At 33.6% G+C, this 17,365-nt stretch overlaps 1 protein-coding gene and 1 pseudogene across 5 annotated transcripts; one reads left to right on the top strand and one right to left on the bottom strand.

The window, feature by feature from the left end:
• Positions 1-413: 413 nt before the first annotated feature.
• On the bottom strand, positions 414-10,466 carry LOC127073658 (uncharacterized; annotated as a pseudogene).
• On the top strand, positions 3,039-7,214 carry LOC127073660 (phosphopantothenate--cysteine ligase 2). 5 transcript variants are annotated; one of them, XM_051014834.1, is made up of 5 exons: positions 3,057-3,552; positions 5,516-5,575; positions 5,828-5,929; positions 6,192-6,311; positions 6,800-7,214. In XM_051014834.1, exons 1-5 carry the CDS (start codon positions 3,544-3,546, stop codon positions 7,031-7,033), a joined length of 525 nt encoding a protein of 174 aa, XP_050870791.1. In that variant the 5' UTR covers positions 3,057-3,543; the 3' UTR covers positions 7,034-7,214. The 5 variants fall into 5 exon arrangements, with proteins under 5 accessions (XP_050870788.1, XP_050870789.1, XP_050870790.1 ...); XM_051014836.1 differs by lacking the exon at positions 3,057-3,552 and adding an exon at positions 3,751-3,768; XM_051014831.1 differs by lacking the exons at positions 5,828-5,929; positions 6,192-6,311; positions 6,800-7,214 and adding an exon at positions 3,650-5,107 and having other exon boundaries at positions 3,039-3,552; positions 5,516-5,578.
• Positions 10,467-17,365: the final 6,899 nt, after the last annotated feature.

A 17,365-nucleotide genomic window follows, 5' to 3' on the forward strand; every position in this document is an offset into this window, starting at 1 on the left:
TATTCTACAGAGTCGAGTCAAATGCTCTGGTCATGTGACACCGGGGATTATGGGATTCGATAGCTAAATTATTATTATTATTTACGTTGTTTATGATGACTAATTTGTCGAGATAATGTTGAAACATTTTTATAATATTTATGTTGTTGTCCGCTGCGAAGTTTTAACTAAAATAAATAATATGATTTATGTTGTGATGCGATAGGTGTTATGTTTTAAGAAATGTAAACTCTTCTACATGTTGTACTCTGATAATCTATTTAAATATGTCGTTTGGGGTAGAAGGGTGTTACACATTACATCCTTGAAATTACGGGTGGATCACACATTGTATTTTGGTGTGGCTAAACATAAAAGAAATTACGAACTAAATCATATTAAAAATGAAAAATAATATTATTTAATGCAATATATTATAACGAAAACCGTCTATCATTCATTTCTTGAAAATGAGCTAAAATAACATCATTGTTAATTGTTCTCTCATAATTTAGATTGAGTCTAACTCATCCCTACCAAACCGGTTTGTAAGGTGAGGATTGTCCCAATTAATAAACACAACATATGTCATATCTCTAAGCAATGTGAGACTAATTTCACTCCTTCAAAGCTAACACAATGAAGGTGTTAGGGGCTGCAATGAGGCAAGTCAAAGTAGGCGACTAGGGGAGGACCGCAATTAAGACGGAAAGTCCAAAAAACCGCTCATGCTTGGGCCTGAATGAGCCCCAAAGCGTGGACGATGCAGGAAATCCAACAATGAATCTAAGATATGCTCTGATACCATCTCATAATTTGGATTGGGCATCCCTACAAAACTGACTTGTAAGGTGAAGATTGACCCCACTTATAAACATAATACATGCCATATCTCTAAGTAATGTGGGACTGAATCCACCCCTAAAAGCTAACACAATAAATGTGTTAGGGGCTGCAATGAGGTAGCTCAAAGTACCGCAATTAAGGTGACTAGGGACAGATCGCAATTAAAAGTAATGTGGGACTGAATCCACCCCTAAAAGCTAACACAATAAATGTGTTAGGGGCTGCAATGAGGTAGCTCAAAGTACCGCAATTAAGGTGACTAGGGGCAGATCGCAATTAAGGCGGAAAGTCGAACATGTTCCAAGAACATCTCTTTCTATAAAAGTTACAAGATGATCATTTAACCATTCATCACTCATTTTATTACATAGCTGACTCTTCACAAACTTCATAGCTGATCATTTAACCATTCATCACTCATTTTATTACATAGCTGACTCTTCACAAACTTCATAGCTAAAAGAATACGTTCCACGCTTGCAGTTGTTACCGGCAAGACTAAAGCCAATTTCATAAGCTTATAAATCATTTAAAATGTGTTACACTTATTTGTTTCCACAAGTTTTGCACAAAGATCTTAAAGTCCTTTTAATTTTGTATATTTGGGATTAAATCTAACATTTTTAACATAATTTTGAAGTTGATATCGCAACACCACTTCGGACACATCTACAAAATCATTTGGATAAAGTTCAACCATCATTTCGTACAAATGGATGGAAATCCGAAAACTTTTTACACATGTTTCCTTCCTCTCTGACACAACCAAACAATGAATAACACATATATCTAAATCCATCCTCCAGATTCCAGAAAACCAAACAAATCATTAGAATGAGTATCCAAAACACTTTTGTTTTCTCTATTACTAGTACTTTACTTAGATAAGAAAAGGAAAACCCACTTGTAGAACTTAGGGCATGTTTGATTCAATTTTAACTTTTTGTTTTTAAAAACTGTTTTATAAATTAATTTTAAGAATTGTTTTTAGGATGAAAACAAAATAAAAATTTATTTGGAAGCTTTGTTTTGTAAAACTATTTTTGAGATAATAAAAGAAAAAACTTGTTTGGTTGATTTGTTTTTAAAAACTAATTCAAATATTGTTTGATTTTTACTTTTAGAAATAGTGTGATTATAAGTAAATGATAAAATATTATATATATTAAAGAGTTATTAAAAAAAGTATAAAATTATTTCAGTAATTAATTAAACTGATTTATTTTTTTAATTTTAAATTTTAAACAATTATTTTACAATTGAGAAAATGGATGATACATTGATAGTGTAAATTAGTTTTACATTTTCGATCAATAACGATTATATCCCACTAAATCATATTAATTTTTTTGTAAAATTATTTATATGATATAACAAAATGATATATTTTTATTGAATGATCGTGTAATTTTTTTTTACTAGGTTAGTACATCTCCATTAATCTCTTTATAATTTATTTTAATTTATTGTAAAATACTATTTGCAAATTAATTTTATTCCAATCATATCATTTTCTTAAAAGAGATAAAATTTATAAATTATTATCTTAAAATTTTACAAATTTCAATTTGTTTTCTATAAGTTAAATATTTTTTAATGTAATTTCAAGGAATGTTCATGTCAAAATATAAACAATCACATAATGAATACATAAAAGAATGATAATTAAATTTTATTAAAAAATAAAAAGTAGATAAATATATAATATACATGTTATAAACATAAAAATATTCAACCAATTAAAATTTATTCTCTTGTACAAACGTAATATTTTTTATTTGTTGAGTTTTTCCGATGCAAATAATTATCTTACGCATATGAGTATAACAAAAACATATTTTCTATTGTAAATTCATATTTAACAAATCAACGTAATTACTATTAATAATAAAAATTTACAAATTTTTCATGTGTTTTCAATTTTTATGTTTTAAAAATTCAAAAATAAAACAACTTTTATTAGTTTTGGTTTTTTAGTTTTTAAAACTAAAATACAAAAACAGTTTTCAAAACCACTTTTTTAAAAATTATTTATCAAATGAGTTTTTAATTTTTCAATTTTCAACCCCAGACCCTTAATCTTTGCTTTTTGCGTCACCATCGAAAATAAAAAATAAAATAAAAAAACTCCAAAATTGAATGAACAATGAAAAGCGTTGAAATCGTCCAATCATATCCATTCAACTCTCTATCAATTTACCATAACACCCCTCATCTTCGCCAAGTGTCAAAAAAATCACTCTTTTACTCTCAGCCAAATAAACTGTGCTTTAGATACACAGCAACAAACTTTCTCCTCAAAATCAAAACTCAATCGAAAATCAACAATGAGTTCTTCTTCTTCCTCTGTGATGAGAAAGCTTGATGTAGTTTCTCCGGTTCCCGCCGATATTGATATTGCTAACTCCGTTCAACCTATTCACATCGATGAAATTGCTATTAGATCTATCTAACGCGCACGCTAATATGATACACTTACTACACATTATCTTTTTCTCAACTCCAATAGATAACCGTTCCACCCTCAGCTCCGCCGCGAACGGCATTGTTCCCACCGCAGACACGCTATTGCTTCGAATAAATACCTTGCCTCAAATCTCTCTGCGTGTTTCCTCTCTTGCTGTCCACCTCAGTTCTCTCTCCGCCTCCGCCGCCAAACCCCTTCCCCGACGACCTACTTTCATATAGTACCTCCTGCTACAGGTCCTTCTCAAATTCATGATAAGGGTAAATTGGTTAATTATCACACTATTTCAGAGCTTTTATATTAAACCATGAATTATGCATAAGCTTAAAAAAAATTGTTGATGATTTTTTGATGCAGAAACTTTTCTGCAGAATTTGTAAACATGATTATATGAGAAAGAGTTCTAAAAGTGCAAGTACCTACCAAACACTAGAGTCATTAAGCAGAAAGAATGGATTAATGGAAAAGCCAACAGAGTATGTTCTTTGTAATTCACTTAGTTCTTGTGCAAAAACCATGAATTGGCATTTTGGCGTACAAATCCACGCATATACGATTCGATCAGGATATGAAGATAATCTGTTCCTTAGTACTGCGCTTGTTGATTTCTATGCAAAATGTTTTTGCATTGTGGATGCAAGGAAGATATTTAGAGCCATGAAAGTGCATGATCAAGTATCATGGACTTCACTTATTGTTGGATTTTCAGCAAATAAATTAGGAAAAGAGGCGTTCTTCTTGTTCAAAGAGATGTTAGGAACTCGTATTATGCCTAATTGTTTTACCTTGACTAGTGTCGTTAATGCGTGCGTGGGGGAAAATGGAATCGTTGATTGTTGTCCAAGTCTTCATGTTCATGTTGTCAAACGAGGATTTGATACTAGCAATTTTGTGATTAGTTCATTAGTTGATTGTTATGCGAGTTGTGGACGGATTGATGATGCTGTGTTGTTATTTAATGAAAGTAGTGAGAAGGATACTGTTATATACAATACAATGATCTCTGGATACTGTCGGAATCTGTACAGCGAAGATGCACTGAAACTATTTGTGGAAATGCGGGGGAAAAATATGAGTCCTACTGATCATACTGTATCTTCGATTTTAAGTGCTTGCAGCCGTCTCGCAGTGCTTGTAGAAGGAAAACAAGTGCACTCTCTGGTTATTAAAATGGGTTTTGAGAATGTGTTTGTGGACAGTACTCTGATTGATATGTATTCAAAGGGTGGCGACATTGATGAGGCTCGACGTGTGTTGGATCAGACTTCTTGGAAGAACACTGTGTTGTTGACATCCATGATCATGGGTTATGCTCAATGTGGAAGAGGTTTAGAGGCTTTGGGATTTTTTGATTATTTATTAACCGAGCAGAAGTTAATTCCTGATCATGTCTGCTTTAGTGCTGTCTTATCAGCTTGTAGTCATGCAGGATTTATTGACAAAGGGGAGGAATATTTCAACAAAATGAGAACAGATTATGGGTTGTCTCCTGATATAGATCAATATACTTGCTTGATTGATCTTTATGCTAGAAATGGAGATTTAAGGAAGGCGAGGGATTTAATGGAAGAAATGCCTTATGATCCTAGTTGTATAATATGGAGTTCCATTTTGAGTGCCTGTAAGATTTATGGAGATGTTGAGCTTGGAAGAGAGGCTGCTAATCAGCTCATTAAGATGGAACCATGTAATGCAGCTCCATATTTAACTCTAGCACATATCTATGCAAGAAAAGGTTTATGGAACGAAGTATCTGAAGTTAGAAGCCTTATGCAACAAAGGGTTAAGGGAAAGTATGCATGGAGTTGGGTATAGGTAGAGAGAGATGTTAGAATATTATAAAATATCTTAGGATCAGATTTTATGTTACTCACTTCATGTGGAATGCATGTTCCAATTTATGATGAAAAAAGCTATTACTTTCATGCCACTAATCAGTGCATGACTGTTGATAATTAGTTGATTACAAACAATGGTTGAATTTCACTTCCTGGGCACCATAGAGATTGCCTAAAGCACACTCTTTGTGGATCTGTGTTATTTTACAGATCTCAGGGATTTGTTATGTCTACTGTTTGACTTGGAGATAATGTTTTCGAGATGATTGGAAAGCTAGTAACAAAGCCTGTGAAATTACGCGTTTCTTTTTATAATTGTGCATTGACTTTAGCTTATCAAAATGTAACTAATTTCAGTCTCATTGGTGTTTCCATTCTGCTGCAGGCAGTGGCAGGCGGTCACTTGTTAAAACTTCCTTTCGGCACCATATTTGAGTATCTTCAGGTTAGCTTAGTCGATGTTTCTAAATTGTAAGTCTTGTTTGAATCAACGGATAAGGACATTTGAATCTCCTATATGGTTACTACATCAACCATGATGTGGATTAAACTATTGTGGTTTTTTATTTCATCTGTTCGTCATATTGCAAAATAGAGCTCCTTCTTTTATGGTAAAGTTTAATTGTAGGTGTTTAACATTAAACTAGTATGTTTCTCTGCACTAATTCGTCACTGCTAACTGCCCTCTGTTTTGCAGATGTTGCAGATAATTGCAGTGTCAATGAGGTGCATTGGTCCACGTGCAATGTTTTATCTTGCTGCTGCAGTATCTGACTATTATGTTCTGTGGAAGGATATGGTATAAATATGATACATTAGTTCATAATTCCACGAAGGCTATGATGCCAATAGTATGACTTTTATCTTGGTTAAAATGATTATGTAATTGGTTACGAAACAACAGATTTATCATTTGAAGAATTTTTCAGAATTGCTTGTATCTAAGATGGAATTTGTGTTTCGAAAACTTGGCCGTAGTTTACAGAGAATGTCACATAAACTTGTAATGCAATAGCTTTTAAGAATTCCTTCTACTTTCTTGTTTCATGTTAAACTTGCAGGTGGAGCACAAAATTCAGTCAGGATCTCACCTGTTGGATGTTAAACTTGTTCAAGTGCCGAAAATGTTGTCAGTGCTTAGGGAAAACTGGGCTCCTCTGGCTTTCTGCATATCTTTCAAGGTATTAATGGCATTTCTTGAAAAACTAAGGAGAAAAAAACAATTTCTTTTTAGTTTTAGAATTCTATATGGAACTTTACCATTTTGATAAACCTTGAGTGCACTTATTAACAACATACTGAAATTTGAGTTTTGATAAAAAAAACATGGGTAAAAATGAGTTTGCTCTAACTCTACATGTGATGAGGTTGCATATTCATCAAGTACCCTTTCCACAGTTACAGAAGAATAAACTAATATAATCAGTACTGGTTTCTTAAAGGAAATACATTATTTATCCTTTCCACCAAGGATTTTTAGAAATGAAAATGAACTATTTGAGATCTAAAATAGCATACATCAAAATACCTCTTGGTAGTGACTTCTGATTAGGCAGCATTCATATTAGCGAAACTATTTTCTATTTCAATATCAAATGTTCGAAAATAGAAAGATGACTAAAATATTTTCACACGTTGATAATAAGTTTCTTTCCTCTTTGGCCGACAGTTAGAGACAGATTCAAGCATTCTTCTAAATAAGGGTAATGCGGCTCTCAAAAAGTACAAGATGCATGCAGTTGTTGCAAACGAACTCTCAACTCGCAAGGAGCAAGTGGTGGTCATCACTAGAACTGAGAAGATTACTGTTCTGCGAGAGACTAGTGAGTCTGATGTAGAGAATCCCCTGATTAAATTTCTTTCGGAGAGACATGCCACTTATATTAAGGATTCCAGTAGGTGACTCTATTGGCCCTGACCTTTGGTTTCTTCTCCTTGTTGCAAATTTGGGGTACCATTATTTCAGTATTATGGTTTATTTTTTAAGGCCATGGAGCATAGAGTAAGAAATAAAATTGATGTCTCGTTGTATTAAAAATATTGTTTAACTTATTAATATATCCTTTATGTTTAATTTCTCAATATATCCTTTGTGTTGAAACTATTTTTTTTTGTTCTAATGTTATTTGAATCTTCAAGCTATGTATGAATGACTAATTGATAGTATTAATTTGCATCTAGTAGTGATCAAACTCTCAAGTTAAAAAATTGAGTTAACTTGCTTACAAAACCGTTCGTATACAACTCAGGACAAACATTAGACCCAAAAAACAACAATTACCGGTATATAGATTCTTCTAAACACGAGTTTGAGGACAATTTAATTACTCGACATGGTCTTTTTATTCAAACAAGGTTAGACAACACATCAGTTCTACAAACTACTGATAACTTTATAGCTCAGCAACCTAAGGTTACAGGTGACACTTCTGATCCTATTGTTGGTTCGCATCTGAGCTCCATTTTTTACAGCTCTCAAAGGCACGAGAAAGAAATGGGTGATGAATATGTGTCTGTGGAACACTATTTGCTAGCATTTCATTGGGATAAGAAGTTTGCTAGCTTAGTGAGAAGACTTTGAAGGATGCTGTACAGGCTATTAGCAGAAATCAAAGAGTAACTGATCAAAATTCTGAGGGGAAATATGAAGCATTGGACAAGTATGGAAACAGCCTGACTGAACTTGCTAGCCGCAGAAAGCTTGATCCTGTCATATGTTGAGATGATGAAATTCGGCGCTGTATCCAGATATTGTCAAGATGAACTTGCTAGCCTCAATGAGCCCCAAAGCGTGGACGATGCAGGAAATCCAACAATGAATCTAAGATATGCTTTGATACTATCTCATAATTTGGATTGGGCATCCCTACAAAACTGGCTTGTAAGGTGAAGATTGACCTCACTTATAAACATAATACATGCCATATCTCTAAGTAATGTGGGACTGAATCCACCCCTAAAAGCTAACACAATAAATGTGTTAGGGGCTGCAATGAGGTAGGTCAAAGTATCGCAATTAAGGTGACTAGGGGCAGATCGCAATTAAGGCGGAAAGTCCAACATGTTCCAAGAACATATCTTTCTATAAAAGTCATAAGATGATCATTTAACCATTGATCACTCATTTTATTACATAGCTGACTCTTCACAAACTTCATAGCTAAAAAAATACGTTCCACGCTTGCAGTTGTTACCGGCAAGACTAAAGCAAATTTCATAAGCTTATAAATCATATCAAATGTGTTGCACTTATTTGTTTTCACAAGTTTTGCACAAAGATCTGAAAGTCCTTTTAACTTTGTAAATTTGGGATCACGTCGAACATTTTAAACATAATTTTGAAGTTGATATCGCAGCACCACTTTCGACACATCTACAAAATCATTTGGATAAAGTTCAACCATCCTAAATAATTTTTTCACATCAAAAGCTGTAAATAACGATGAAGGACTCAAATATGAAACACATTCTAAAAATTAAGTATTCTCTTCATTAAACCTAGCATTGAGCTCATGCAATTGCAAATCTAAAACACTAAACAAACAATCGTGCCTATAATTATGCAAATTCGAAACACAAGAAGTTGTAGCATGTCGCCTAGGTTTTTTCCGTTGCACATACGGTGCATCCATATCATGCACATCAATATTATGCTTATTACAAATTTCCATATCCTTAGATATAAGTTCTTCCCGTCCATCATTTCGTATTTCTTGTAATTTTTGTTTGGTAGCATTGAAAAGTGACAAAGCATTCAAAAGATCTTGACCATGATTTTGTAACGCTACACTCAAATCATTTGTAAATCCTAAAATCTCAACCATCATATATAACATGAAGATACAATCAAAGGATTGAAGCACATCTAACAAAAGCATAGTTTCACCATATTTTTCAAATAGCGTATCATTCTCAACTTCTTTAAGTACCCCGATTATGACACCATACAAATTCATCAAACTAGTGAAAGTCCTAAAGTGGGAACCCCAACGAGTGTCACTCGCTCTAGCAATAGATGATTCTTGATTTAACCCACTACCAGTCTCTATCTGGCCTTCTTCAATCAATTTATAAAATTGAGTTACTTGTTTGTCCCGAAGCAATTTTTGTCTCTTATAAGAAGATCGTATGAAATTAACAAGCATATTAATCTTACTGAAAAAACCACTAACATCTTTGTGAGTCTTAGCACATGCAACAAGTGTCAATTGAAGTTGATGGGCAAAATAATGTACATAATAAGCACATGGATTCTCATTTTGTATTAAATTTCTCAAACCACCAAACTTGCTTCTCATATTGCTAGCTCCGACATACCCTTTCCCCCTAATGCTAGATATACTCAAGTCATTAGTAATAGATAAAACTTTCTCAAGTGCCTCCTTAAGTGACTTAGCATTTGTTTCTTTAAAACTTATAATGTTAATAAACCTTTTTTATACCAAACCTTCATTATTAATATAGCGAATAACAAATACCATTTGTTATTTACTAGCAACATCACTAGATTAATCAATCAAAACACAAAACACATCATCCCCAAAATATCACATAATTTATTGAGTTATTTCACATGTAAAAGCAGCGGCAAGATCCTTTTGAATCTTAGGGGCAGTCATAAGGTTATTTATCGGAGCACCGTCTATTACACAAGCTATCTCTGGCTTAATTTCCTTTAAAGTGTCCACCAACTCAAGAAATGACCACTTAAATAAAAAGTTAAGGGGCTCGTCACTCCCTCTAAATGCAGGCCACACCTCAAAAGAAACTTAGTAGCTATAAGCGATGTGTTTACACAAACACGATATTCGACATTCATTTGCTTAGCTTGATTAATAAGCGCGACCTTAATACTTTGGTTTGGGTTCATGACAACATAAGCATATGCACACAATCAACATGATTATTGAAAGAAGTAGCATGATTAGCCAATCTTTGAGTATTCTTCCAATCACCAAAAGCGTCTCCCATAAAGTGATCCCCCCATATTTAGAGACATTTTAAAACAAAAATTATGGCAAACAAAATGCTAGGTCCTTAGATTCACTATAATCAATCCAGTCATACAAATTAAACCAGCAAAATCGACGTTTTTGTTTACCTTGAACAAAACAAGGGTAAACAAAATTGTGAGGAGGTTGATGACGACTTATTTTTAAATAAGCCTTTCTTACCTCATTTTGGATGTCAAGATGATAGCTTGAAATTTGAGGCATAATTTATGGATCTATTTTCAAATTTTCATAATCAACAACTTTGATACTCTCACATTGATGTTGAGTTTTCGATTCTTCTAGATTAGCCGAAGAAGTAGCTTTGTCTCTAGAAAGTACCATTTTTTTTTCGTCATCCTATAAATAGAACAATGAAACCAATTGATTATAAAGAAAATTATTTATAAGAAATAAAAAAGAAAAAGATATTTTTAATAAATTGGGGTTTTAGGGTTCAACTAAAAAAGAAGAAAAGAATGAGGGATATTGTCGCATCTCGAAAAATGAGAACACGACTTAGCGAATCCCAATGATGAAGTGAACAAAGTCGCTACCGAACTTTATTTATTCCTAAAAAGGAAAGGGGAAATATCGATAAAACCCAAGAAAAAACGACAATGATTATGGTCGTTGCAACCAAATCAGGGTTCGGGAGTCGATTACGCAAGAGGAAGGTATTAACACCCCTCACGTCCGTTGTACTCAACGGGAACCGTTAGGTTAGTTGTGCACGTCAGTGTTAGTTTGAAATGTTAGGCTTCTCAAGTTATTAGGTGGGAAAGAAAGAATAGAAAAGAGAAGAAAATTTTTGGATTTTTTTGCAAAGAAGGGGACTAAACCTAAGTTTTTTATTAATGGGCCTGACAAGATTTATAAATCCTGCTCCTACGTATCTCCGGGTGGAATAGAGAACTCAAGGCTTACGTAGTTTTGGGTAGAAAAATGTTTGTTGGTCGATTTTAGCGAAAGCTATATTGTATTAATCGAAGAAAACATTATTTTACCTAAAACAGATGAGGAGCGGACGTATACCACACATCGAATGGATTTACAAATCAACATTCGGAAAAATGTCACTTATCTTAACTAAACAATTGTGGCCGAAACATTGCTTTATGTCGCCTTAAAACAAGATATTTTTCATTTTGAAAAGATTTTTCTGATCAATCGCACAACGACGAAGAAAAGAATTTGATTGGTTGGATGTATTTTTGGGCTTGAAAGACGAGTATTTATGACTGACAAGCTCTTACAACTTGTGTCTAATACTCGGGACTACGTCTGGATATTTCATCCAGGTAATCTTTTTCTTTCAATTTTATTGAGAAAATGGTTTGAATACTTACAAATATTTTGAAGAGAAGACGAATACTTATGGCTGGCAAGCTCTTACAGCTTGGGCCTAATATTCGGGATTACGACTAGATATTTCATCCAGGTAATCTTTTTCTTCGGATTTTTTCTGAGTAAAATACGCTTGAATATTTACAAATATTTGAAGAGAAGACGAATACATAGGGCTTGCAAGCTCTTACAACTTGGGCCTAATATTCGGGATTACGACTGGATATTCCATCCAGGTAATCTTTTTCTTCATATTTAATTATGAAAATATCTTGAACAATAAATTAAAATAACTAAAGTATAGAGGTTTGAAATTAAATTAATGTACATATGTTTGAAATTATTGAAAGTTAAGTTGATATTTCTTAAGAGCTCATTGTAAGAAGGTCCAAGAGTAAGCCATGTGACCGGAAACCAACCGAAATTGAAAGCAATTGAATTTAGCTCTAAGCTAACTTAGAGTGAATTCATATAAAAATCACTCTATAAGAAGCCGAACACCTGAATCTATGCATCTAAGCGATTTCAAAAGTTAAATTAAATTTTAACTCCAAAATCACAATGCAAGAATAAACCAAACAGCAGCATCAAACGTAAGCATATATTTACATGATTTATATATTACATGGACACTATCTATTTAAAATAATACATCAATACATAGAAATAACAATTAACTATCATAAAAACTTAAAATGGAAAGAAATAATGCTGAAACAAATCATTAACTAAATAAAATCAAAAGAAATATTAAAAAAGTAATAAAAATAAATAAATTAATATATTATAAAAAGTATGAAGAAAAATAAATGAAGAGGTTTTACTGTTGGTGTTCTGGCGTTGGTATATGCACAGTTTGATTAAGAAACTCTATCAACACCACATGATACATATATAGAAAATTTACACTATGACAAATACATGGTAGAAAATATGCAATAGTGGTATAATTTTTCAAATAAAGTTGGAGATAGCATCACCATCAAAAAGGTATGTTGTCCCAACTTCTCAAGAGTTGTTGTATAATGAACCTTCTATTTCAATTTAGAGATAAAAAAAAATGGAGAACAAAGTTCATTAAAAAAAAGTATTAATGGAAAATCATAAAATACAAATTAAATGAATTAATTTACAAATTAAGTAGAGGGCGGTAACAAAATAAAACTCAAAGGCTGGATACACAAACAAAATTAATTTCAAAATAGTTCCCACTAACACCATGTCACTTGTATTTTATTGTCAATTTTCAATCCTAATCAATCAAACAATCAAGCAACTTATTCTTAAACTTTATTTCCAAAGCTCATTTTATTTTTATGCTGAAACATTATTTAGATCATCAATATGAGAATAACTATAAAAAATAATAAAAATCAATTAAACATGATGCTGGAAGTTAGTGTGAAGGCTAATGCCGGTGAAATGGAAGAAAAAGAGTAAGTCTACCGTGAGTGAGAGGGGGTAATGGTATTGTTGCCAAAATGGAAATAGCAGTATGGTTTTGCAATTGCTTTTTCTTTTAATTTGCTTTGAATGAGAGAATCGAGTATCTGATCCGCCGCAGTGTTGTTTACTTGGTGTGTTGTCTTCTTAACTTTCAACAATAAAATGACTATATATACTACTTAAGCTAGGGTTGTGAATTTTCTAAAAGACAAGAATGACCCTCTCTTATAATTATTAGTGTAAAATAAAATAAAAAATTTAATTAAAGTCAATAAAATAAAACACATTAAAATAATCATAACAAAACCGAAATTAAATTACAAACAATTCTAATTAATCATTTCGAATATTTTGACAAAGAGATAAAAACAAACGGACTAAAATAAATAAAAATCGGATGCAAAAGTGCCCGAAAAATTAAAATGAATGCACCAAAATGATCAGTGCGAAATAAACTTATTGGAAAAATACAGCGTTTCTTTTAATTTTAAAATAAATTTTAACTGGTTAAACAGGCTCGAGCTGATCAAAAAGTGACCGAAAAATTAGCTGAAAAATAAATTGAGCATATCAGATTAAACTACGCGAAACGTAGATTAATAAAGCTGATGTCTGGAAGCTTGATTTTAAAAAATTTCGTCCACTGATTTGACGCATATCTGTCGATTAATTCAACCGATTTGCCTGTAGATCCGAAAAAATTATTTCAATTGATATTCTAGGCACTATGCGGTATGGAATGCATGGTATGCTATGTAGAGATGTGACAACTATGATGAGTGTATGAAATCAGTGATTTAGGGTCAAAATCAGGGTGTGACAGTTGCCCTTATTTAAGCATCTTCAACAAGAGAATATGAAGTAGGGCACTCTTCATGTGATCATAGTGGAAGATAGTTAAATACTAAGAAGACCCGGATTTTGATTATGAATCCCTATGACATGATATGATATGATATGCGCTGATGCATGAATGACTCCTTTCTTTTTAATTTTGATATGCTAGGGATATAATCAGACATAAGGTAAACCCTAGCAGGATGCTTTATGATGGATACAAAATGAAACAAAGATCTGTGGGGAATGGTGGAGACATATGGTAAAGGTGACTCACAAAAAACAAAAAATGAGGGTAGAAACGCACTAGAGATAACAATCCTACTAGAGGAAAGACAACTGGGGAATATGCACAAAGATTTTAACAACAGGTTCATGCATGACCTGACAAAGCCGGAATATTCAAAGAGCGCTCAATTAATAGGTTCAAACATGACCTGACAGTATTTGGGAACATAGAAAGAAGGTTTGAACGACAGGTTCAGACATGACCTGATGGCAACTTGAATATCAAGGAAAATTTAGTCAACAAGTTCATACATGACCTGACAACACTGGAAAAAATCAAAGAATTCCATCAGTTAGTTCATACATGACATGGCCATTGGAATATTCAAAGAGTTTCAATAATAGGTTCAAATGTGACCTGGAAATGTTGGGGGATATCAAAAGGTTCCATCAACAGGCTCATGTGTGACCTGAAAGTATCAGAAAATTCAAAGTGTTTTAGCAACAGGTTCAGACATGACCTGACAATACTAGAAAATCAAGGAAAGCTAAATCAATAGGTCCATACATGACCTCAACATTAGAATATTCAAAGTAAGTTTCATCCATAGGTTCATACATGACCTAACAATACTTGGAAAAATTGAGGGGAGTTTTATAAACAGGTTCATACATAACCCGACAGCACTGGAAAATTCAAAGAAAGTATATCTATAGGTTCATGCATGACCTGACAATTCTGGAGGTTTCATAAAGATTTTAATAACAGGTTCATACGTGACCTGACAACACTAGAAAACCCAAAGAAAACTTCAACATCAGGTTCATACATGACTTGACAATATTGGAAAACAAACAAAGCAAGTTTCATCAATAGGTTCATACATGACCTGACACTTTAGGATACATCTGACAGTTTTGGAGATTTCTAACAGGGAACTTATGCAAAACAAAGATAAGCGAGAATCTTCTTAAAAGTAGATCATCCACGCAAAAAGTTACGACGATTCTTTCCAAAGAAATCAAACAAAACCAACATCATTGGAGTCTTCTAACACGAAAAACCTCAAAGCTTCTGGGAATTCCTCAAGATGATGAGTCATACATGACTTTCACGGAACCATCAGGAAAAACAGGGTAATGAAACTCTCTGTACGTGCCAATAACAATTGGACTTTTAACCGTAAGAAATGGATTACAACCAACTTTTAACGGATTTTTCCAACAACATTTGGACTTTGACCGTAAGCAATGGATTACAACCAGCTTTTAACGGATTTTGCCAACAACAATTGGACTTTTGACCGTAAGCAATTGGTTACAACCAGCTTTTAACGGATTTTGCCGACAACGATTGGACTTTGGCCGAGGGTAATAGTAAACTAATTACTGGCTACAACGGAGTTTGCCAGCAACAACTGGACTTTAAATGATGTTGGCAATGACCAAACTCTAGATACCAATCACGATTGTATTTACGAATGGAGTGACAGTGATGCCAACGAAAATTGGGTTTAAAATGAGTTCTAGTGACCACTGAGCTTGGAATAATGCCTAGTAACACTTGAATTTTAGGAGACACCAATGAGTCTTGAAATAATTCCAGGGAGTGGCATAGGGGTTCTAGAAGTGCGTCAGAACAAAAATGACATGTCTGAGAATTCATCGGAGAGTAAAAGAAACAAATTTTGGAAATGCATCGGAATTACAAGTGATATTCCAGAAATACAGCAGAATACAGACACATCCGGTAATGCATCAAGGAAATTCTGGAAATACATCAGAATACAAGACAGGCATATTCGAGAATACATCATAAATTATGGAAATACATCAGAATACAGACACATCTGGTAATACATTGAGGAAATTATGGAAATACATCAGAATACATACACATCTGGTAATACATCAAGGAAATTCTGGAAATACATCAAAATACAGACACATTCAAGAATACATCAGATAGGTGGGGAAACATCTGGAAATACATCAAACAAGTTATGGAAATACATCAATAAGCAAAGGAGTAATCCGAAAATTCATCGGATAATCCAAAAAGGAATTGAACCTCATTGACAAAATTTTGATAGGTGCCAACTGAGTTGGACTTGAAAATGACTGCAAAAACTGGATGATGGTTTAAGGGCACCAAATACAAACTGAAATTAGAGGTCAAAGGATATAGGATCGACAACAAGATCTGGGTCAATGCGAAATAAGCACGAAGTACATTTCGGCTATGCATGATTTGGATTTTTTTATGCATGATATATGAATGACCATGATATGAAAATGCTGACACTTGAGTAGACTGGGAGTTTGTAAAGGCTTTTATGGAGGTCATGATTCCTTAACACCGAGAACTTAACCAAATATTTTCTGATAGATGTTGTCAAAGGAGAACTCTATCAAGTTTGATAGCCACAACTTAGCCAATGGGATTCTTTTGGAGGATTAATGAATCGTGCTAGCATAATTTTCGGGCACTCATCTTAAACTCAATAGTTGTTGACGTGTGGCAGAATTTGTTTGAGTAGTTTGAAAGCATGAAGAAAGAGGTTATGCCCCTCTGTGGCTCATCTTGCTCCAATTTGTTGGGTCTTTGAAAATGTTCACCTTGAAAGTGAGTTTGAGACAGCTTGACATGAGACGATATCAAGATGGCTTGCCCCAATGTTTGAATACCGCAATGATCTAACCCTGACTAACCAAGACCTGGAATGGTAGACTTCTGATTGTATGTCCTTAGATAGTTGGACTCAATGAGCTTCTGAGGTGGCTTGCCCTAGTCTGAGTCTTGAAGCAAATTACTCTTGACTAAATGACCCTTGGGGTGTGTCATACGGTGAACTGACTTTATCGTATTTGTAATCGCAATGTCGCGGTTAGCAAGAGTCGCCACCGACTTTTCTTTTATCCCTTAAGGAAAGGTGGAAAAGAACAGGAAAGACCTTAATTTTAAATTCTTAGGTTCGGGAGGTACTTTATACAAAGGGAAGGTATTAGCACCCTTTGTATCCATGGTTATCCATGGGCTCTTAATTGCTCAATCATTTATGTTTTTCTTTGTTTGAAAAAGGTGGTTGAGAAATGTATGAAAAATGTTTTGAAAAGGAGAATTTAACTTTGTAATGATTCTTGCATGAATGTATACAAAGTGGTTATCTCATTTAGTTTTTTTGAAAGTAGTTTAGAAAAATATAACTTGGCAATGATCCTAGTACGGATGTATGCTAAGTGGTGATTTTCCAAAAGAAGACGTTTGAAAGGTGTGGGGTGTGAAAAGTATTTTTAGGTTATGAATGAGCAATTAAGGGTTATACCTGTCCGAGGTCTTTCCGGGCATTTCCTATCCTTATGAGGGTAAAACTGTCCTTACTATG

This window comes from Lathyrus oleraceus, chromosome 4 (assembly GCF_024323335.1).
Source record: "Lathyrus oleraceus cultivar Zhongwan6 chromosome 4, CAAS_Psat_ZW6_1.0, whole genome shotgun sequence".
Lineage (NCBI taxonomy): Eukaryota > Viridiplantae > Streptophyta > Magnoliopsida > Fabales > Fabaceae > Lathyrus > Lathyrus oleraceus.